Source organism: Manacus vitellinus, unplaced genomic scaffold (assembly GCF_001715985.3).
Source record: "Manacus vitellinus isolate BGI_N305 unplaced genomic scaffold, ASM171598v3 scaffold_1_pilon, whole genome shotgun sequence".
NCBI classification, from domain to species: Eukaryota; Metazoa; Chordata; class Aves; order Passeriformes; family Pipridae; genus Manacus; species Manacus vitellinus.
This window is the reverse complement of record NW_021939396.1, coordinates 24221829-24245531: the sequence shown is the minus strand read 5'-3', so window position 1 is coordinate 24245531 and position 23703 is coordinate 24221829. Positions and strand designations below refer to the sequence as shown.

The following is a 23703-nucleotide window of genomic DNA, read 5'->3' as shown; positions in this document are numbered from 1 at the left end:
TTTTTCATTACTTTCTGTTAATCTGTTTTCATACTGATTTATGCCGCATTTCCTGAACCCACAAATTCAGAGTAAAGCCAAAATGACAGTTCACTGTGTCATCTATGCTGGTATGAAGGCAACTGCAATCTTCTGAGTCTGTTGCCTACAACATCGTATTCATCATCAGAGACTCCTGTTGCTCATCACCATTAGTCATTCTATTACGGTTCCATATTTCTATTCCCCACATTCAGCGCCATATTTCCTTTCTTCATCACAGATCCAACTATATTTTTCTAACCTGTTTTACAGTATGTTGCAGCACACCTTAACCTCTGAAAAGCTGAAGGCCTTCACAGCTCCATAGCTCTGTCCCAGTCTCATCTTCCTCTTTTAACTCCGCAGTCAGCAGAAAAGGAAACAAACAGGGCTTAGTAGATAACAGTAGTTAATTAAATAACCAATAACATGTACACAAGCTTGGTAACTAATTAGTGTGTGGAGTCTCTAGACCTGACCAAAGCATGTATGGAGCACTGTTTCTGTAAGGGGAAAGAGCAACCAGTAGGGAAACTGAGGATGCCCTGCTGAAGTTGTACAGTTACTCTGGAAAAATATTTGGGTGGACCTCCTCGCAGACTGCTGAGTGTGTCCTGAAGAGGATGTTCATTTTGGAAGATTCCTGTTGCATCTCATCCCATCCAGCCATTACTGCATTTTATTTCCCCTTTTCTTTCTTCCTCTTTCTCCTTGTCTTTTCCCCTTCTTTCTGTCTTTTAACATTTTTCCTCAGAAATAACTTTTATCACTAGAGTTGGTGGATGTTATATGCTATGGACACTACAAATAAATCTTTGTGCATGAAGCTTTTCTCTACACTCATTTATGTTGCTGATTTTAATGAGACTGAATAAGAAAAGGAAACATATCACATTTATTGGAAATTTGTTGCTTGCTTCTACCAATAGAAGTTTGTATATTAATATATACAAATATTCACTGCAATTTTTTTGAGTTTTAAAAAGTCCATAGTAATAGTAAATTGGTGATTTTCTTCCTTGTAAAATCTAAAGTATAGGCCAGTTTGTCCAATAACTCAGCTTCTGCAGTGTTGATTCAGCTCTCACTGATTATTTAAGATGTCTGAAGTTGTGTAGAAGATGCTGTAGCACGTGATCCAGAATACACTTTTTGACCTGTAATTGTTATTTGCTGCTCGCTGTAGATTTATGCCTACGTATTTGAGAATATCAGATCAGTTCAGCTGGAGGCTTTACTTCTCTCCTTGCTGAGCATTGTGGTGCTTGTTCTTGTTAAAGAACTGAATGAGAAATTTCAGAGGGACATTAAAGTTGTTCTTCCCATCGATCTACTTCTGGTGAGTACAAAAATTATATATCAGGCTTTTTCTTAGAAAGCTTTAAGTGGCTCAACTAATCTACTAAAGTTTACTGTGCTGTCCATAATTACCTGCACCCACACCTGCCACTTATTAAATGAACAGCTATGTATGTTAATTGTAAGAACAAGAAACAGTTTGGCTAAATAATTAAGAAAGAAGTGACATATGCTCCCAATTTGTATAATATTTTTCATATGTTTGCTACTTTTTACATAGTCGCAAGAACACAAAACCTAGTATGTTAAAGTGTAAGAAGTTTGAAATAGAAAATGAAAAGTAACCAGCACACGGTAACTCCAGGCAAGTTTTGTGCTGAATAGTTGTGGCTTAAATATTGCTTGTTATTTATTTGTAACAAAGTTAAATATCTATGCTGTTGCTTTATATAATTTTACTATTTATTTTAACAGTTTTCCTTTAACATGGCAGAGACTAAACTGAAATTAACTATTGGATTATAAACCTCTGCTTTAAGGATTAAGCTGTAGTCATATGATCAGCACCAGGGAAGAAGGTTTCTGGTTTTCTCTAAGGCTCTAAAACAAAATACAAAATATGAAGAACAGGTACTTTTCATGGTGGATTGTCACAATTAATCTTCTTTTGCTGGAAAAAGTTATTTACAAAAGAATAATTTTTATTGGGCAAAATGCTGGAAAAGGAGGTAGTGTGGTTCTCCATGCTTTAAGATCTGTTCCCATCCTTTTTAAAATACTGGATAAAATGTACCAGTAAACTACGGATTGTGGACTGGAACCCATGCCTGTTCTACTGGGATTTGTGTGTTCATCTCACAAAAAGTATGGGAAATGATTTTGAACCTCTTTGGGGTCAAACTTTCCACTCCTCAGCAAGATTCATACCTGCTGGAACATAAAAATAAGAAGCAGACATATATTCTGCTGTCTTTTGTGCTGAAGTCAACAATGCCAGTCTGGATTAGATGTGCTTAGAGAACATCTGCTGAATCAGACTGTACAGGGACACCTAAATTACACACTTCTTTAAGCTTCTCACATGAATGGCAGTGGTTTGGGGTGCAGGCTGAATAGAGGGAGTTTGGACACTGATTGGCAAGGTTCCTGAGGCTCTATAGAGGTTCATACAAATCTCTTTCATTACCACAGAATGTACAAACTGCACAATAGTCCTTCTCCAGCCATCTTTTCTAAATTCATTATTGTGTCCAGATATCAGTTTCTTTTGACTCTCTTCCATATTTGCAAAAATTTCATAATAACACTTTGCTGTCTTACTAGATTGATCTAAGGATAAATGTATGAACAGTTTTATGTGCTTAGGTGTGTCAATAATAGGGACCATGTTAGAAGCTAAAACCTATAGAAATATAACGTCTTTTTCTATGTTGAATCAATAGATAATTGCTACATCCATTGCTTGCTACTATGCTGATATGGAATACATCTATGGCCTAGAAGTTGTGGGACATATTCCTAAAGGGTAATGTGCTTTTTATTAGTTCGTGGCTTTTAAATATGTTTATTTCTGAGAACAGTCTCTGAAGAGGTCAAAGTAGTTTTCCAAAATAAGAAGAGGCAAAAATCTATTATGTTCATTTCCCATCTCCTCAAATACTCTCTCACAATTCAACCCCACGTTAACAAGTTTTGTCTGTATAGACACCATTGCAAAAATGTATTCTTGTACATTTTCATAGCTTTTCGTGACTTTATGGAATAAAAAGTAGGCACTAAATACTTGATATATGAGAGAAGGGCAGAACACTCTCTACAAGATTATTGCAACCTGCTTTTTGAGAGTTGCCTTGGGCTATTGTAGCAGAAAGGACTTGCAATAAGATTTATCAATTACTACACTTCATTCTTCATATAGTAATTTTAGACAATGCAGTTTCTGAGGAAATGCGAAGGATTTAATTATGTTTAATCTAAAAAAGAGCATTTTTACTACAGTTAGTGATACACTTTTCTCCATGACCTTGAAAGAAGGCAAAAAAAAAAATCAGTATAAGTAGCTGGAAAGAGAAATGAGATTAGTTTTCAGACAAAATGTTCAAACTCTACAGGTTGTTATGGAAGAGCACAGCTGTTGTGTAACCTCCTGTTTGGATATTGCAGGATTTCCCTAAATATCACAAAGTACAAGTTCAAGATATCGTAAGTGCCTGTATGGTAGTTGCACTGATAGAAATAAAACAAGGGACATTTCTGAGAACAAAAATTGGTTTTAAGTATTTAGGGCATGCTATGAATCTGAGATTAAAACAGGGCAAAGTGTGCCCTTTCAATGTGTAATGAACAGGTAAATTGTATTTTTGCGGCTTTAATCAGGAATTTATTTTCTATCTAACTTCACGCGAGTAGTGCTGAAAAACAGAAGCAGAGCCTGAATCATTCCTGTGTATTTTTAGTCATTTACCTGAAATATCTAACTGCCTTGCCAATGAAGAGCATCAGAAACCTTAAGAGCACAATTTGTTTCTCAGGTGGTATGATTTGTGCTCTGGAGAGACCAAAGTCTTTTTGTGGGGTACAATTTAGGGTGATTTGTTGTTTTGTAGCAGTCCCCATTAGAAGGTCTCCATTAGATGAAATAAATGTCCATACTGTCCATTACCTACAGGATATGAAATTGTTTAAAAGGTTTAAATTAAACTTTACAGGAAAGCCAACTATTGAAAAAAAATAAAATAGGGTCTCTTCTACTGAACATTAAAAAATTAGTGAATGGTTGCTGATTTTATCTCTCAGTGAGGCAATTAAATTGAATACTCCATCTGAAGCTGTTTTATCTTCTTCTACAAATTCTCTTCTGCAGTTCCCGACAGATTGAGATCTTATTAATCTAAAATATTGAAAAGTGTCACCTTACAAGTAGCAGAAAAATTAGCCATGCATGCAGAGATCGTTTTCCTTGTATTTCCATTAATTGCAGGTTTATAGAGACTATGTATCAAGTTTTGAAAAAATTCTTGTCTTTATTTTTTTATAGGTTGCCATCACCGAAAATGCCACCCATGAATGTCCTGCCTGAAGTAGTCACTGAAGCTTTTGGAGTAGCACTGGTTGGTTATGTGGCCTCACTAGCTCTTGCTCAAGGCTCCGCTAAAAAGTTTAAATACACTGTGGATGACAACCAGGTAAAGCTCTTTCTCCTTCCTGTCACTAAGCCTTGACATCACTTCATCATTTTGGAAAAGTATTATAGATGAATGTCCAGTAGGAAAGGGTATGTTCCCTATGGCATCTGACGCCTTCTAGTGATTACAGAAACACCCAAATCTTGTTCAGATCATCTCTGCAGAACACCCTCGCTGGTTGAGGCCTTCTTTTAGGGAAGCACATCCTTCAAGATAGTCTTGTAAGACTACATTTGGTGCAGCATTTGGACAACAAAGAATTTTTCACTGCTCTAAGGTGAGACAGCTTTTCCTCTGGCATGTGAGCTCTTAAAGACAAATTATGATGTTAAATCAGCCACTGATTAATGAAACAAAGCAATTCTAAAACAAAACCAGGTACTTATAAGCCCCAGGACACATCTGATGTTATAAAAGGAAGTTATTTTACACGAAGTAGAAGTCTCATCTGAAATAAAGGTTTATTTGTACAAAAGAAGCAGGGTGGGTTCAGAGAGTGCTGCCAAATTTACAGCCATAGGAGCTTTCTTTTCATATTTCCACTTTACAGAGGACATACTTAAATAAAACTGGGCCATTATTTCTACACTACATTGCTTGTCATGGTGGGTGGGTAACTCCAAGTCAACTGGAAATCCATGGAGACAATAATTCAAGCACTGTGGTAAGAAATGCTCAATTGCAGATAACCGGCAATAGTACTGTGTGATGAACAGGCTGCCTCCACCTTTTTGTTAAGTGATTTGGGATGAATGACAGAGAGTTGGCTTTGCAGCTGGAGGTCTATTTAAACAGGCCAGTCTTGCTACATCAGTTCCTCTGCTTTACAACTCTTATGTCATTGGAAATTATAGTGGGAATGGTCTTGCCTACTCAAGTCTCTAAAATATTTTTCAGTATGAATACACTGGGCCATGAATTTCTGTTGATGCTTCAGAGCCATGTTTTCTAGGGAGCAGCGGGAAAATGCTTTGAGCTTAACACAGGCCAGACTTCACAGTGACATGCTGCTTTGTTTCAAGGGCACTCAATGGAGCACAGCAACCTGTATGTCTTCCTGCAACTTTGGAAGTCTTGTAGCTTGCACAGCTAATTACTGAAGCCTTGGAAACTCTGTGTATGTCTGCACTGAATAATGGAGCAAAAGAGCAAAACTTCCATGAGAAGAGAGCAGTGGTGTGACTGTACTGCATTCAGGGGCCAGGCACAGTCTCTGCATGGTGCCATGTGGGAGGGGGTGTGTGAAGCTGCCTGGGAAGCTTTTAGGAGGTACTGTGCTGTGCTGTGAAGATAAACTTATGATAAGGTGTTCTCCTGGCTGGATACAGTACCATTTGTGGCCCAAGCACTTCTGAGGTCTTTTCTTACACATTTTCCTCAGCAGACCAGTATGCTTCAAACAGTCTGGGAAGAAGACTGATGCTGGGTGGCCAAGCAGGAATGCTTCCTTAGAAAACACTGTTCAGCTTAGGCTGCATATACAAGGTGGCTTCTCCACTTTTTCTTCTATAAATCTTTGGTCAGACGTGTCTGCATTTTGACTGTGAACAAACACCAAATACATTTGTGATGAAAGACAGCATGCAAATAGTACGGCTACCACACTTCACTTTGACTAAAACATCCTCTAAAAGAAACAAAATCAGTGTCTGTCTTCATCCAGTAGAGTCATAAGCCAGAAATTATCTGGACACTCTCCAAATATAACTATCTGGGGCTCTGGCCAGTTAAAAGGCAGATGTAGATCAAGATGTAAATATTTTGGTTGAACTTTGTCTTCAAAACTTAGCAATAGTGTTATTGTGTGAACAAAATGTGCCTCCTGCTTTTGATGAATCTGGTTCAGCAGCTCATCACTCAAATTAATTCTGAGTTGTGAGAAGATATATTCTGTTGGGAAATCCTTTTTCATGAACATATGTGATTTTTTTCCTTCAAAAATATGCCCATCCTTTATCAGTTATTTACATCGGGGACTCCTTTGTTGGCAAGAGGCATTGAAATGACAGAACAATAGGAAAAAAACATCTTCTGTTTAACAACTTTGCAGGAATTTTTGGCTCATGGCCTCAGCAACGTGATTCCTTCATTTTTCTTTTGCATACCAAGTGCTGCAGCGATGGGACGGACTGCACTTTTGTACAGTACGGGCGCCAAAACACAGGTAACAGGTTAGAGTGAAGTAAGTCAGAGAACTAAAACTGTAATACTGCTCACTGGAACTTGTACTGATTTGTGCATTGTGTTTCCCTATTATCCCTTCTCCTCTATCCTGGGAATGACTCTGCCCTGTCATTTTTAACAATCTGCATGAAATTGCATCTGATCAGCAATGTCTTCCTAGGAAAGCTAATGGTTCCAACTTACTCATTTTTACCTGCTTAATTCAATAATAAACTGTCAGGTCTGTGGCATCAAGGAGGTTAGGAGTTGTGTTTTCAGGCTGCAGAAAGCTACATAAAAGCCCTTTCAGTTTATGTGAATTTGTCAGCAGTGTAACAAAAGTGCCCTCCAATGGTGTTTAATGGATTTAGTAGTACAGCCTAAACTGAGGTTTTTAGGTTTAATAGCGAGCATGGTGGTGGTTCTAGGTTGATGGTTGGACTTGAAGACCCTAAAGGTCTCTTCTAACCTTAACAATTCTACAGTTCTGTTGTCATTTTATAACTGTTGCTCTTGCCTGTATAAAGGCCATTAGCTGCAAGGAAAAAGGTAATGAGGTACAACTGAAAAGGCTAAGTACAATCCATAGGTATTGTTTCTTCTTGACCATGTCCTGCAATTATTTCACATGCAGATGTCACAATACTAAGGAATTATACAGGGCTTTACTTCAAAAATCTACATGTTAATTACTTGCTAATTAGCCTACAGGGCTAACTCAAGTAATCATAATGAATAATCTAATAAATAATAATCTTGAAAAGCATTTATATGCAAATAGTTTAGCTACCACCTGTTATTAGTTATTTCATATATTTTCATTGTATTCAATGCCATGTCTTGTGCCCTCATCCTTATAGACATCCTCTTCTGCAACCTGTCAATGTACTGATTGTACAGTTTGCAGTTGTACTGCATCATGTTGTGCTGGCTTTTTCAAGGAAGATTTAAGGAAACCTGAAGACCTACACCTGAAAACCTATAACCTGAAGGCATATAGGGTATTTGAGCACTTTGGCTTTGGTACATGTAGGCAAAGGCCCTGATAGAAGGTTATTCAATACACGAAATGGAAAAAGAAACCACCGTAGTTTGATTTCAAGGTAGGAGATGCATGGCAAAAATCTGCTTTGTTTTATACATTGGTTTCACAGTATAGCAGAGCCTGCATCTGAAAGTTAGAGTATGGCTATGAGAGTACTTCAATAAATGTAACGATCTCTCTCCTGCCTTTTTTTTTGGAAAGCAACACATCCAGTTGATCCTCCTCTTTGTGGCTGCCTAGGCAGAAAGAAGAGATGAGAAAAACATCACTTGTAAATGTTGGTCAAGTCATAGGCAAAAAGAAGAGAGAAGGGTTGCTTTGATTACACAGAGACAAATGAGTTTAGCATAGGTCATGGAAGTAATGCAAAGGGACTTTCAGAGGCACAGAACTGCCCTTTTTTCTCAAATGGCTATGCCGGGGTTTCAATTTTGCCATTTGTTCTTCAGTGATATCTTTTCCTGGGAGAAAACAGAAGTGAGGGACTCTATCATGGACTAGAAGTGTCCTTCAAACAGAATCAACACTTTTTTTGCTTGCTGTTTGTGAAGGCAGAAGGAGGGAAAAGTTCTTTGTGACTTCACCAGCAGATTTTCTGTCCCTTTTTCTGTAAACACTCTGTCTATCTTTCTTGATGGTATTTTTAAGTACACCATGACTTTAATTTTCTAGTGTTTTAGCAACTTGTCTGGTTTTGTTTTTAACAACTTGTCTCTTAAAATGAAATCTAATTATTTTAGTAAAGAAACATATTATCGATATAAATTTAAAGTGAGCATCTGTCTACTTATCAAAAACCTTCTGTGAATCTGAACTGTATCTTTATAAGAGCAGAAGAACTCAGTGAACACTCAGAGTGGAGTAGGACAGTGCAATTTTACTGTAGTTTTCAATCAGATCAATACCATAAATACTGTGAAGAAGCATATAATTATTCGACCATATATTTTTCTGGATTAATTTTACCTACATTAATTATGATTTTTAAAATATTTTTAAAAAGTGTACTCACATTTTCTAAAGTCAAGTCCACTGATATTAGCATAAAATCATTAGTGGTTTTTGACTTAACATAATACTTTTCTCTTAGTGTTAATTCCAGTAAAAGAAGTTAAATGTCTTCTGCAAAAATGACAACATACATAACTTCTGCTTAGTGCTATAACAGATCTGCTATTTAGTGCAACATAGGGTGCATGGCTATAAATATGTTACAGAATGACACTGGGTGCTAAGAAACTTCTGGGATGAGATATTGCACACACGTGCTCCATTTAATAACCAAGTGCATAAGTGATGCTCTGCTCTGTGTCTGTGTGCTGGTAGCAGGGTCAAGCACAGATGTCGAGATTTCTCACTGTGTTTTCACTGTAGTTGGTTGAAGGTAATCACCAGAGATTAAAACTGAAATTATATGCATCTGCAATTCACAGATATGTTAAGAGCTAACATCTTCAGCATCTGATCCTTGACTTTATCTACAAAATTTTATAATTAATCCTTTTCACAATTTTTTTTGGTAGTTGTTAGACTGATGATCTTCATTTCTTGTTTATTGTTTTAGATGGCTTGCCTTATCTCTTGTGTACTAATTCTTGTGGTGATCTATGCAATTGGACCTCTGCTGTACTGGCTTCCTATGGTACGGTACTTATCTTTTTTAAAGATTAAGATGTTAAACACTTTCTAATGAAAATTTTTTTCAGGGAAAGGCAGTGCTACCTCTAAAACAGCTCTATTTAATGTCATTGGGGGAAAGGATAGTAAGGGTACAGTAAGTCTCCAAATCATAAAATACAGACGTGACAACATAAGACATAATAGATTTTACACATATATAGTTGCATATATAGGCTATCACATAAGTAAATAAAAAAAAGTGCATTTCTTTTCTACTTACTTTTGGCCTGTAATTTATGAAAAACATACAGCCAAGTTGCTGTGGATTTGTAAATTGACAAAATGTGCTAGAAATTAATAAAGATTTTTAATATTTCTCCAGGTATGCATATGATACATGACTTTGCTCTTCAAATAAATTTGACACAAATTATTTTAGATAGTGATCTAAGCTTAATTATAGAAAGATTGTGAAGTATTCTTATATCTCTGTCATGGGATACATCTTCTATGTTAAGACTATAAAACAGTGTGGCATCTTTTCACATAAGCTATATTTGTCTTTTGGTATTACAAATTAATGGTTAATTTTAACTAGAACCATGTCAAAGCTGCAAAATACAGCTCCAAAACTGTCCACAATTTTGCCATGTTTCTACATGAAGTTTTAGCTCAACTATGTTTTAAATTTACTTTATGCTATTGTTTACATGGTGTCATGAAAGTTCTCACTTTTCAAACAGATCCTTTTATAGCTTATTTTAAGCATGCAAAGTAAGGACACTTGAAGAGGGATGTACAGTATGTCCTTTTTTTACTTTCTTACTTTTTTTCTTTTTTACTTTCCTACTTTCCTACTTTAATTTTTTAAAATGGATTATATGTAAATTTTGACTGGTTTCCTGTAGGCATTTTTTCCCATATTTAAAATATACTTTTTGATTGTTGCTTTCTTGATATTTTATTTCTCTTCTAATATGTTTTTTCAGCCCTCCCCACCTACCCACTGCAAGTTCATTGGTTTGTACTCCATTCTTTTTGGTTATAGATCATCCATCATCCATATCCTCCTCTTTTTTGAATCAGAGAACAACAAATTATTCTGTTTGCTTCAAAATTAATGGGCTTTTGCCCTAGAGGCCTTCGCTAGGGGAAGGAGAGGAAGTGAAGAAGAGGAATTAAAATTCTTCACTGTGTAGAAGTAGAATGTTGATTTGCTTGTGAGTACTTCAGACTATGGGAGAATGTAGCTGGTCTGGTGACACATGGAGAGCCTTGGGTAGTCCTGAAATTTCTGTAATTTTTCTCGTGATGAGGTGGCCCATAGATTGCATTCACAAAACAAACAAACAAACAAACAAAAAACCCCAACGAAACAGGGGTGACGCTCTTAGTGTTTATGTCACAAGGACACCTGTACTTATCCCGTTTTTGAAACACTAACCATTTATTTTATAATTTCATTATAACATTGACTGCTAAATAAAAGAAAGAGCATTTGTTTTCACTTACAGTTCTGCAATTCTTTTGTTTTTATGTCTTTGCAGTGTGTCTTAGCAAGCATTATTGTTGTGGGCTTGAAAGGGATGCTAATGCAGTTCTGTGACTTAAAAAAATATTGGAATGTGGATAAAATAGACTGGGTAAGTCAAACTTAATCTAAGGAGGTTTTCCTGAGACTTTTTAACAAATACCTAATAAATAAACTTTAATAGTTCTGTGACCCTAGAAGATATAAGTGCAAGCCATTAGTATTTTTGTGTACTATTGGCTCAGAATAACAGCATCTCTAATATCAGTTGTATTAAAAAATGGCATTTTAGCAAATGATAAATGATCAAACCTAATTTAATGCTAGCAATGTGTATACAGACCAATCAGGTTAATGTGTGCAAATATGTGTTTAATTTTTATGGCTTCTCTATCTGGTTGACATAAGCTGTTGCTATTGCAGTATTATTGGAGAGATTTGGGTATCTTTGTCCTCTGGGGACATGGAATGACCATACAGGAAAAAACAGAACTGGAAACACTGGGGACACAGAAAGATACGTGTTGAGGTGTTGTTGTAGGTAAATTGCCTTAACTCTTTCAGATTTTGCAAACAGAATATCTATTGTTCAATCATAACGAAAGATTCTGCACTATGAGGGGAAGAATACATCAGAAATCTAGTTTAATACAAAGTCTGAATAGTCTGACAGAATTTGCACAAAATTCCTAGTGAGTAGTAAAGACAAATCTATGTGTGAGAAAAGTCCTGGATTTCTCTTCTGTGGGAGTTTTTGAATGTATTGGCCAGTTAGTGGAACCAAAACTTCTAGGCACTTTCATAGGTACATATATACTGACATCCCATATATTTAAGGTAACTAATATTCAGAAAGATATTTTGACAATATTGTGGTGGAAGATACAGTTTACTGGAGTTAATATTGGGCTTTGATGAACTCACTGGTGACTTTACAGCAGTAATGGTTAAGTCTGACTAATCATTTAGACTGAGTAAAATGTTTTTTTTAATGGGGAACTGGATTTAAGTATGGGAAATAGATCTGTCTGAACAACATCAAGTTTGGTTATGTGAGTTTTTTCACATTTAGTCACAAATGTTTTAGAGGTTTTCGGTTTTTGTTTGGTTTGTTGGTTTTGGTGGGGTTTTTTTGTATCAGCCAGAAGAAAAGCTTTATCTTTCATGCAATCTTATGCTCCTCAAGCAGTAAAATTCTGAAAATATTTTCTATCACTTGTACTGTATTTGATCTTCAGTTTAACACATATTGCCAACGACAGAAATGGTGGATGATGTGGATCAAGAATTATTTTGGCTACACTGGACTTAAGAAAATTGGTAGTTACGGGAGAGAGATATATCTTCTCTATCAGTGCACTGAGACAATAAGTAGTTCAGTTTTCCAGCAGGATATTCTGCAATGTCACTAGATTTGATGCATCTTCACAGTTAGACTTGCCTGATTGATTTTTGCTTTTCTAGTTTTGGCAGAAAAGGCTGAGTGAGTAGTTAGTTATTACCTCTCTGATGTCTATCATTTCTAAGAGAGATTATAGAAAGCGGGAGTTTGCTGGGTTCATCTTTTTGACTGAACATACTTGAACAATGATTTACATTCAAGTAGTTGCACCATCAGTCCTTAGCTTGACAGGGTAAATCATCTTGGTTTAAATAGAATAGTTTAAAGTAAGGCTATAAACATTGATCTTGCATTGCTGCCTGCTCTGAGGAGCCCCACCAAGCCCAGTGATTTGTGTAACTACACTGGTGTTATTTCGGCCTGAAAATATTCACTGCAGCAATTGACAGAACACTGGAAATGAATTATTCAATCACCCAGGTTATCCAAAGTGTTTTGAAGATAGAAACTCTAACAAAATATTTGGAAATAATTAGCAGTTGTCCTTTCTGGAACTGATTCTTTGAAGGGTGTGTGTCATGTAGCATTGAAGTCAGGTTTGTTTTGCTTATAAGTCTGGCAAATGATAGTGCATGGAAACAGAATATTATGGTGTTTGTTACCTTTTTTCTTCACACTTCCTTAAGCTTCTCATTGAACACAAATGGGATGAATAACATTTTCTTGTTGATTGGTTCTTTATAAACATAATTCTTTTAAATATTAAAGGTTCAGCTAGAAAGGTACTGTTCAGGAGCTGGACTTGAGGATCTTCATTCATTCCTTCCATCACAGGATATTCTGTGTTTCTATGAAATTTCTTCTTTTAGCTATGGATGGCTTTTCCTTTCAGATTTAGTGTTTAGGATCAGCTGAGTTCAAATAAGCAGCTAGGCTGACAGCCTTTAGTAGCCAATACCAAATATTATTGCATAAATTTGTTTCAGTTTTCTTTTGACTTGTTTTTTATCAACTCTCAGGGATGTCCTGTTTAACAACCTGCCTCTCAAATCACATTCAATTGCTTTCCAGATAGTACCCCACTGTCCTTATTCCAGAGATCTCTTTCCTGCCATTCACAGCGTCCATCTGAACTTCAAATGTCTCTTGCTTCTCTTGCCTTAAAAAGCTCTGAGGCATCACTTCAGTTAAGGTCTTCTGTCAGTCCCTACACCTTCTTGGTTGGATGACTTCAACAATCGCAGATTAACAATTCCACTATTGCACTGGGAGTGATTTGTCCTGATTTTTTTTCCTCTTTTTTTGGGGAACTATCAGGAAGCTGATCTGATATTTGTCTGTGAGTATATCTCACTTCTCAGGTCCTGAGATCAAAAGTTGATTTCCATATCCGTCCTGCAAGCCTAAATTCTAATCTGGGCCAACTTGACTAACTTGCCTTTTTATTCTCCAGCTTGACAGTGCACTTTGCTAGAATCAATAAAAAGGCCAATAAAGTTCTTGTTAACTCTTGATTTTAAGGCTCAGCATCCCAGATAGGCTGCCTTTTAAGCTAGGCAAAAAGTACTGCCTGGAAATGGACTGTTGAAGAACAATATTTTCTTTGCTGTTAATAATTGGACTTGAAAGTGACCAAGGATGGGGAAAAAGTATTTCAGAAGGTGATGCTCTAAGTGAAAAATGATAATAGAATAAGGATTATTTTTATTAGTTAATTATATAGCATGGATCTGGGGAATTCTACGTAGAAATACTCTGGCATTTAAAGAGAAAAAACTGTTTTAAGGTTGCACATATGACTTGACCACAAAATGACCACAGTTGAGACAAAGCCAGCTTCATGATTGACTTCATGATTCATAAAGCAGGAAGAATGGCAAGAATTTATGGTAAAAATTACACATTCCCTGCAAGGTGTTGTGATGTGAGAGGCAGTTATTGATACATGAATTGTAAGTACATGCACATTTAATAATATTTAAGGATGTAAAGAATGCTACTAATTCAGAAATTAAAGTAGATCCAACAAGGAGGGTCTCATTTTTGACAAGTATCCTCCAAGATCTTGCCAGTGTTGGTTTCTGAGACATGGATCGACCCTCTTTCAATATATTTTGTCAAAATGTTTAGAGAAGAGAGCCCAGGGAGGGTCTTTCTGGAAATTTTGGAGTTCATTAGTGTAATTTCTTGGTTTTTTTAGAACTTCTTAACTTATTATCCTCAGGAGGAAGATGGCCTTTTAGATTTGTCACACATGGGTCCTGATACATGAGAGTGCTCTAAGAGCTCTGAGGACTTTGCTATATAAACAATTTTCTGCAAGGTAGGAAACCATCTCTTCTGTGAGAATAATTTTCCATCCATGCTTTTAGCTTATGACATCCTAGGGAGATTTTCTCTTTTTCCTGCATTAGTGAATATGCTACTCTGAATTATATTACTTGTGCTGTAGTTGATCTCAGTGGGGTGGCAAGGAATTTGCAAATGCTTAATCCATTGAAAGTGTGCTTGCCACATAAATAATTTTTAAAGAGTAATATTTGTATCAGTTCTTCTGTCTCCAGGGCTGTTTGAAAAAAAATACTGTCTTAACCATTGTGTATGGAATACTTGTGAAAAATTATATTAAAGGACTACCATACCACTTTATTATCAGAGGATCATTTAGGTTGGAAAAGACCTTTATAGACCATCTAGTCCAACCATTAACCCAGCATTGCCAAGTCTACCACTAAACCATGTCGCTAAGTGCATTAAGCAGTTTCTGCTCTATGTCTGGTGGTTTTCACTTCAGCCCTTGAATCATAAGTTTTGGTGAAGGGTGTGCTGGGGATGAATGCCAGTATCAATCATTTGTCTGCAGAAGGATGTGGGAGCAGGGTCATGTCACTCAGCCTCCTTAGAGCCAGAGCTTCCTCCAGGACTCCAGCATCTTCCCTGCTGAGACTCTTCCTGAATGAGTAGGACTTTAATGGGATTCTTCTTTTGGCTACATGATGATGATGGCAACATGGGCCTCTCTCTTTGAGCAAGTCATCACAGCCTCACATTCAGATAGTACAGAATTGGTCAGCCGAGTCATGTTAGGGTATGACTCATCTCTTCCTCAAGTAAGCAACAGCATAATCAGGTAGGAGTTAAGCAAACTGCATCCTAAATTCTCCTCACTGTGATAACCAAATCTGCATTAGTTTTGCTAGGAAACTAGACAACTGAGCTGCCAACAGTTAATGCCAAGTGAGAGGGATTCTACCCATTCAGGCAATAGCTGATTGTCTCAGTTTGCAATGAAAAAGGGAAGTTTATAATCTGGTTTCAAAGTGGTAGAGAAACATTTATTTCACCATACCTTAGCATTGCATAGTTTAGCCCTAGGTTCAGAAAATGTTCTACAACTTATTTACATGCTTTTTTCCTACCAAGTTCCCATTTCAGATGCTCCTCAACGGTGGGTGATTAGATCCTATGAAATGGAAAAGTCTAGATGGGGGCAGCTGCTATATACACAGTCACTGCACCTCTCAATGCTTCTGATACTTTCTCATATGTACAGGAGTCAACATAAGTCCATTACTTCTGCTTGTTTCTTTACTCCCTCTTTAGAATTTTTCTTTAAATTAGTACAGTACAAAGATACTTTGAAGGTGGATTTTGTTTTGACTTTTGAGAATAACATGTCTGTAACACATTGTTGCTAAGATTTGAAGAGTGATTAGGTTCTATCTGTCCTGGACTATGCACTAATCATCTTGAAGTAAGTTGCCAAAGAAAACTTTAATATTTTTATGACTTCTTTGATGAACCTTGCAATAGCCCATAAAAAAAGTCTATCAGATCAACATAACTTCTTTCTACAAGTTTGATGCTACACTAACTAAAGAAGCACTGACTCCAGGCCAGTACAAAGCACTGAAAGGGTGATTGACTAATGAGAATATAATTGTTTTGGCTCAACCTCTACATCAATGGCAGTCTCTGATTACAGTTAAGATGTAAGATACTAGGCTGCTAGAGAGGCACTCAGCTAGCTTATTCAGTACTCAGCAGTACTTAAATATTTTTGGGTTTTATTTTTCCTATGCAGACTTTGTATTGGGTTTTCATGTTTTCTTCTGAGATGTAAGAATTTTGCAGCTCTAGCAGCAGTGATTTAGTTAGATGTGATGAGGCTCAGGTCTGCAGCTGAAGTGAATTGCACTGCAGTGGATTCAGGTGTTGTCAAAGGTTCAGCCTTATCAGGATAGGCTAATTCTTGATCCCACCTGAACTTCAGGTTTGTGGTATTTTTGTTAGCCCTTTCATGTCCAGTGAGCTCCTTTAAATATAAACATTGGCTTTGTAAATCCTAGCATTACTTTCTTACTGGTTAATTAAAACTCATATCTGTTGCTCATAAAGGTATTTTTGCAAATATACACACAACAATTTGTATAAGATATCATGTTAAAATACAGCTGCTGATTGAGGACAGTCTCAATGAACTGCCTCTTTATCTAGCAGCTGTGCCGTTGAAGAGATTGCAAAACCTTTTGCAGAAATTAGGAATCTTGAAGTTGAGGGAGGGAAAGGTTTCTTTATAGAATCATGTAACACTGTCCTCTGTGAAGCACAAATTAGTACAGTATGACTTACATTTTATAATTCATAAAATAACAGTTCTGAAATCTGCTCAAGCAAAATTCCTGTGGTTAGGCTGAAAGTGTTCTATTGTCTCTGGCTTTCATGAGTTAAGTAAAAGCATCAGAAAGGATAATCTTAACATTGATCGTTTCATTGTAATGTGATCTGTTATTCTGCAAACATGAACAAGAAGCACTACAAGAAGTAATTGTTGAAAGGGGCACCTGTGGGGATCGGGATATTGAGAGGAGTGAAAATAATTTCCATTCTTCTTTAACACCTTTTATATAAAGATTAGGTGGCAGTCTTTGCTTAAGGTTCCCCCAGGGAAAGAAATTTGTGCTTTATTGTACCAATTAGGTTGGTATAAGAAATCGAGTAATTTGTACTTTTCTTCTTTTAATTGTAAAATATGGGTATCTCTCAGCTATACACATCATTGTAGTATGGAAATAAAAATGAACATTTCTGGTAAGAGAATAATTTTAATAAATGAAATGTTAATTTTTTTAAGTTTTTTTTTTAAATATTTTAAATTTCTTTTCAAAGTTACTTTAGTTTCAGATATGCTTTTGTATATTTTTTTTAATTTTAATTTAAGATGAATCCAAAATTTTAGTAATCAAATACTGAAAGGTGGGGAAGTAATATGAAATCTCACCATTTCTCTGGGAAGGAATTCATTCCCCAGTAATTTTTGTTATAGAATTGTTTTAGTCAGCTTTACTCTGATAAGCACCACTTTTAATCAGCCTCCTTGCAAATTATAATTCCCACATTAGTGGGAGAAGAGCTCTCTGTATGTGACCTCATTAGGGTACATTCTCATTGTGTGAAAGGAAAGGAGGATTTAAAATCTGTGCAGTCAAGAAAGTGGCAGAACTTGCAACGTGAGGTATAAAATACAGGTTTTACAAAACTACAGTTCAGTCTGTTTATGCTGTTAGCACAAGTACATATGCTATTTTAAGTAACTCCGGAAGGAATCTCTGTGATCAGTAGTGCCATGTTGCACTTGGTCTCCCGTGGGGAGGCATTACTTTAATTGCTAATTCAGTCTTCAGTATTTACCAGTTCAAAGATCCAAATGTTCACATCTGAGAAACTATCTTAGTTTTAAAAGTCTTTTTTCTCATTCATAAAATGCACATTGCTATGAAATTTAAAACTAATCACTTCTTTTTCTTCCCTCCTTCAAGAGCATATGGGTTAGTACCTACGTGTTTACAATATGCTTTGCTGCCAACGTGGGACTGTTGTATGGCATTGTCTGCACTATAGTAATTGTGATTTTCCGCTTTCCCAGGTAAGAATCAATTTATTGGAATGTTCTACTAGCACACCATTATGTTTTCTTTCTGCCTATTGATTCACAGTCAGGATGGACATACGGTATACTGAATTCAGTATTTTAGTTGCAGAAAATTACAAGATAAGACAAGTCAAAAGGAAAAGTCACACCCATGCGTTTACCATAGACTAAGGATCTCTACAACATTTTATGAAATGGCATATTTTGTGATTTCTCTTATTATTACACATCTGTATGATTCATTATGTGAAGGTAGAAAAAATCAATAGAAAGATTAATAATATAATTTTTTTCCATTAGATATTTATTTGGTCCTTAATGAGAAACAATGGCAAGCCTTAGGAACTCTAAGCACCTTTATAAACTCCTAGGTACTATGTTGCATAGGAGTTGGTGGTTGACATTTGCACTGCTAATATAGATTAATGAAACATAATTGCACAACTATTCTAATATCTAATAAAAAGTATCTGTTCTGTTTATGAATTAGAAAAGCCAGAACAAATAAACTAGAGTAATCAGAAGTTCTTATATATTACAGTTGCTACTTTGTATCATCAGTAAAGAGAATATATCAGCTGAGGTTCATGATTGATTTGTGCTACAGAACTAATTCACAGATCACCAGACCTGGAAACGACTTGCTGCTTGCATGCAGTTGTTTGCATGAACATTGAATCCCACTGAAATTAAGCATAATATAGACAGCTTGATTAAATGCTTGTTAAAGTTAATGGTGTTAGCCATTTGTGCACAGCTCTGTTCTCTTGGAATAAGTTGCAGAACCAGCATGAAAATAGTTCAAAATTGCAAGGCAGTTAAAAATTATGGAAGATGATCTCTGCTTGAATCAATCAGTACCTTTGTGGTAAACTTCTGCTATTCAGCAAGCTAAAATTTTGGTAAATTCTGCTAGTAAAGCAAAATGCAAGTTTTCATGTTTTTACCCTGGACCTGAATGTTTGAGGTTCTCCAACAGCAGAAAGGGAGGGACATCTAACACAAAAGAGCATGATCCTCTGTTGCCTGATCTAACAGAGACCTCAGTCTGAACCTGCACTCTTCCCAGTGATTTCTGTGTTCTTCAGTCAAGCTGAATGTGATTGTTCACACCATCTAAAGGCACTGAACAAGGTAGCAGCCTTAAAATCTGTACTGTGCAGATGTGGTTAGCGAGACAATATGTAGTAAGACATGCAGTCATGAGCAAAAGCATTAGCAGAAGTGAAGCAAGTAAAATATCTTAGATTATTTATTGAGAAGTTTCTGTTCAGATGCCAGAGTATTGGATGTGATACATGTCACGTATCAGAATGTAAATTAAAACCAGCAGCAGCTACAGCCTAATTTATGCAAAGATGAGAGAACAGCTGACTTTTGCAAGGCTCATTTAGCCAGCCTCAATACCTGCAAATACTCTTTCACACTGACGCATCTATTAAATGTTTGTATTCTGGGATTATTTCCATTGCCTAGCTTTAGGCACAGAGCTCAGATAACAGCTAATTTGATAGTCTTCTTCAGTAAATTGTGTTCCTGCAAATGCTGCACTGAAGAAGAAGGTCAACCTACACTAAGGTCAAACTACAACGTACACCTACACTCACCTACACTGAGCTGCCTTTCCAAGGCAACTTTCTCTTTTCACAGACTGGGTAGACAGCACAGGGATACTGGCCCTTTCCTGTTAAGTTCCCCATTTTGATAGCTAGAGTGCAGTGTTCTTCTTCATCATACAAAAATGTGTCAATTTTAATGACAAATAAAAGTCTTTATTTTTCATGACCCGCAGCTATTCAACAAATTTATTTCCCCTTTCCTTATGTTATGATTTTGCAGGTAAAAAATGTTAATTAAATCTCTTTACTGTTGATGCTATAGATTATATATGAGCTACTTTGGTTTGAGAATAGCTCTCTGGCCAGCTACAGAACAGTAATGAAAATTAAAATTAAGAAAATGAAAATGAAAATTGAGATTTTATTCACCAGAGACTTTCATTATTCATATTTTCAAAGTGATATATCATAATTCTAAAATGAGTTTTTACTCTTTAACTAGATTATCAGAAAAGATAAGCTCTATATGCACAAAAATATAGACAGATTGCATTGTCCCTACTTCAAACCTCTCTGCTGCAGTTTGGCATGTATCTCTTCCTGTCTCTGTTCAAGACTACTAAGGATTTGCCTTACAGATTTTCTCTGTGTATTGATTACAGAGCAAAGACGCTGAATTTGAAAAATGTGAAAGAAGTGGAATATAAATACAAAGCAGAAGATAACTATGTAAGTTATTTTTTTTTAACTTGTGTGTGTGTGTTTCACTGATTTGTTTATTTTCTCTAGTTGGCTATCAGATTGTAATCAGGGAGTCAAGGGAACATTTTTATGATATGACCACTTGAAATCTAAAGCCCATATGATATAGTAAATACAAAACTAGCCGGCCATCAGAAATTGGAATATCTTCACGATCATGCTGCTGGTCTGAAAAGCGAAGTTAGGCAAGTCCTCTTAGATCTATCTTAGTTTATTTGTCATTTTAAGTAAGGAATTGCTCTTTGTAAAAGTTTCCTAATTCCTAAGTTTAAGGAAATCTCTTGCCAGGAATGGCAAGGGCAATCTGAGCAGACAATACCAGTCTCTGTATTCTTATCAGATTTCCTCACTTCCTGAAAGTCCTTTGGTATTCTCATATCCACAATCTCTTTTCTGATCCCATTTCTGCCACCAGCCCCTTGTGACTGGACTGTCCCAAAGGGCACTGTGTGCAGCTGGGAAAGGAGGGCCAGCACCGTGAAGTTGTCACAGACTGCTTCACACATCTCCTCACCCTATGCTCAAACAAGGTACCCTCTCATGAAAACGGATGGAAGAATCTCTTCCAAAGACCATGCTTTTAAAATTTGGCTTCCTACAAACTCAAACTAACCAGTCAGATTCTTTTGGTTATTTTCATTGCAATTATCATCAAAGCTGCTTGTGGTCAGGCCTATGGTAAGAAGAGAAGGGTAATGACCCAGAGAGGTGAACTCCCTCCTCAAAGGTGAACTGGTGGGTCAGCAGCCAAGAGAGAAGTAGAACCATGTGTCCTTTCAGCACAGAGCCCCATCACTGGGACATCTTGCCTTCTCCACAGTGACAGTTTCTACTATGTCCTTTTTCCTTTTCTAATGTTTATGAAGGGTATTATGTATCAGTAAGCCACATGCTCAGCAGTTATTGCCTCACCATTAAGAAGCTCTTCTTTAAAGAATTTATTGTTTCTGGCAAATGTCTTCCATCAGAGCTATCTTGGGCTCAAAATCTGAACTTTCAGGGGCTCGGAGGCATTTACGGTTTTGGCATGCTGAGCAACACTGGAATGTGAAAGGTACATAAGAATGGGGAGGACTCTGAACTGTGAATTAAAAACACTGTTGTTGAGGCTGGGCTCGCTGTCAATTATTATATCACTTTTCATTCTTAAGAAAAACATTGGAGTAACTTTGTCAGAGATGGGTAACCAAAATTTTATTTGCCTGTTTTTTTCCTTATCAGTTCAAGTATTTTGTACAAACCCCTATACATCTTTTTTTAAGCTGTGTTGTTTTTTTTAACTTAATCATTAAGATTAATGCCAGTAACCTAGTAATAACAAACCAGTGTCTGCAGACATTGGGGAAAATAACATTTTGTTAAGGAAGCAAATTGCTCAAGGGCTTATTGCACAAAACAAAGAAGGAAAATGTTTTTAAGATTTAGAAAAATGCCTTTAATTGAATTTGGAGTCACTGGATTGCAGCAGGCATTTAGGGTAATTTTTAATATATGAATGTTACACTGATCCAAGTTTCCCTGGTAAATAACAGCTTAGACATAAACAACAGGACTTTTAAACATCAAAATATGCAAGCTTAATGATCTCCCCTGCCATTAAGGTCTGTGGATTTATAGGGGTTATTTCACCAATAAGAGAAAAGACACTTTAATGTGGAAAAAAATCAAAGGGTATTTAGAAGCTTATGTGAAACACATTGCATCAGAGGTGTTCACTTAAAATGAACCCTTACCCAAGCATAGATGGTGCTGTGCAGAGTGCACTGGGCAATTGCCTGTGTCCTTCTAAGGGATGGCAGGGACAGGCCACTGAAATAATTTTCCCACTTTCTTAGCAAGTACACAGCAAAGAAGAAGTTCATTTTTCTCAGAACAATTCTTTCTAAGAAAGAACCAAACCAGAGCCTGGAATAACTGAGTCAAATTGGGCACATTTGACCTTACCCATTCTGGACAAAAAAAGTATACCTAAGTCTGCCATCGTTTCAATCTGGCCTTATGATTTGAGCCTTTCAAGTTTTCCACCTTGCACTTTTGGAAGCTTTTTAGCCTCTTGATCATCACAGGCTTTTATCTTTGCACATCAGCCTTCCTTTTTCCTCAGTTTTCATCTTTTACTTTCCAGTGCTGCTAAGGCACTGAAGTGCCCACTTGTCTCCACACCAAGCTGTGTATAGCATAATTTTTAATGGGAATCCGTGGAATGTCAGAGTATTTCTCCATTCAAAAATATATTGCCCTCTGTTTTGCCCTTATTTTAGAGCTGTCTTTCATATAAACTGAGCCATTTCAACTGCCATGCTTTGCCAGTTGTCCGACTGAGGTATGTTGGTGATGTGATATTTACCACAATTGCATTCGTAGGTAAATTGCGCAAAGTCCCTATACATAGTCTGGTGTTCTTTGCCTCACTTTGGGATCTTTGAAATGTTTCCTTTGTATGATGGTCACTGCCGTGGTGTCCAAGATATCATCTGGTTCCCAGAAGTCTGAACAGCAGTCTGCAATAAGGACATAGTTTTTGTGGTTTGTGGTGAAGATTTTCATTCCCATTTTACTTGAAAGTCTGTTGGGAAAACTGCATATCTTCGATGCAATCCCAAAAAATTTTAAACTACTTGAAAAATGGTCTATGTCAGCTCCACTTCCTTTTGTTTGAGTGTGACCTTCTTGTATGACTTTTGTTAGGGAAAAGAGAGGCTTTTTGACCTATACTCTCTTGCAAATTTTTTGGTTTTATTTTCATTGTCACACAACCTGTGGAAAATTTATAGTTCAGTAGAATTAACTTAATTCTACCTCCTACAAAACCAGTATTTAATCATGTGATTGCTGATATCCAATATATTTATATATAAATAATAATTTTTTTACTGGCTTTAAGGCTTTTTATGAGTACACCTCGAGAGTGAGAGAAATTGTAGGTTTTTTGTGCAAAATGTTCCTCACTGATGCCTGGGGTTTCTGACCTTTGTCTGATGTCATTCCAAAATTGTTCTGTTGTGTAACATCTATGTTTTGAGGTACACAGTGTGACCCAAGGTACTGGTAAGCTGTTTGTAACTTATTCAGTGAAGTGCAGAGACAGGATCAAGGCTGACTGATGATTCTTGTGTAGATTATTCAGTTGGTTGTAGATACGTGCTGGTAAAGCTTTAAATGTGCCACTCAAGGTTGCTCTGGATCCACAAAGTCTTTTCGTGGAGAAATAGCTCTGTACTAAAGTTATCTTCAGATGACTACG

General features: G+C 36.6%; 1 protein-coding gene across 1 annotated transcript in view; it reads left to right on the top strand.

The window, feature by feature from the left end:
* The window catches only part of SLC26A7 (solute carrier family 26 member 7), a 69047-nt gene that overhangs the window by 34595 nt on the left and 10749 nt on the right, over nucleotides 1–23703 (top strand). Inside the window, exons 6-13 of the mRNA XM_029959398.1 lie at nucleotides 1208–1360; nucleotides 2763–2845; nucleotides 4358–4505; nucleotides 6556–6669; nucleotides 9278–9355; nucleotides 10881–10976; nucleotides 18026–18132; nucleotides 20360–20426. Of these exons, the coding sequence (XP_029815258.1) occupies nucleotides 1208–1360; nucleotides 2763–2845; nucleotides 4358–4505; nucleotides 6556–6669; nucleotides 9278–9355; nucleotides 10881–10976; nucleotides 18026–18132; nucleotides 20360–20426 (846 nt within the window). The remainder of the gene's footprint in view (nucleotides 1–1207; nucleotides 1361–2762; nucleotides 2846–4357; nucleotides 4506–6555; nucleotides 6670–9277; nucleotides 9356–10880; nucleotides 10977–18025; nucleotides 18133–20359; nucleotides 20427–23703) is intronic.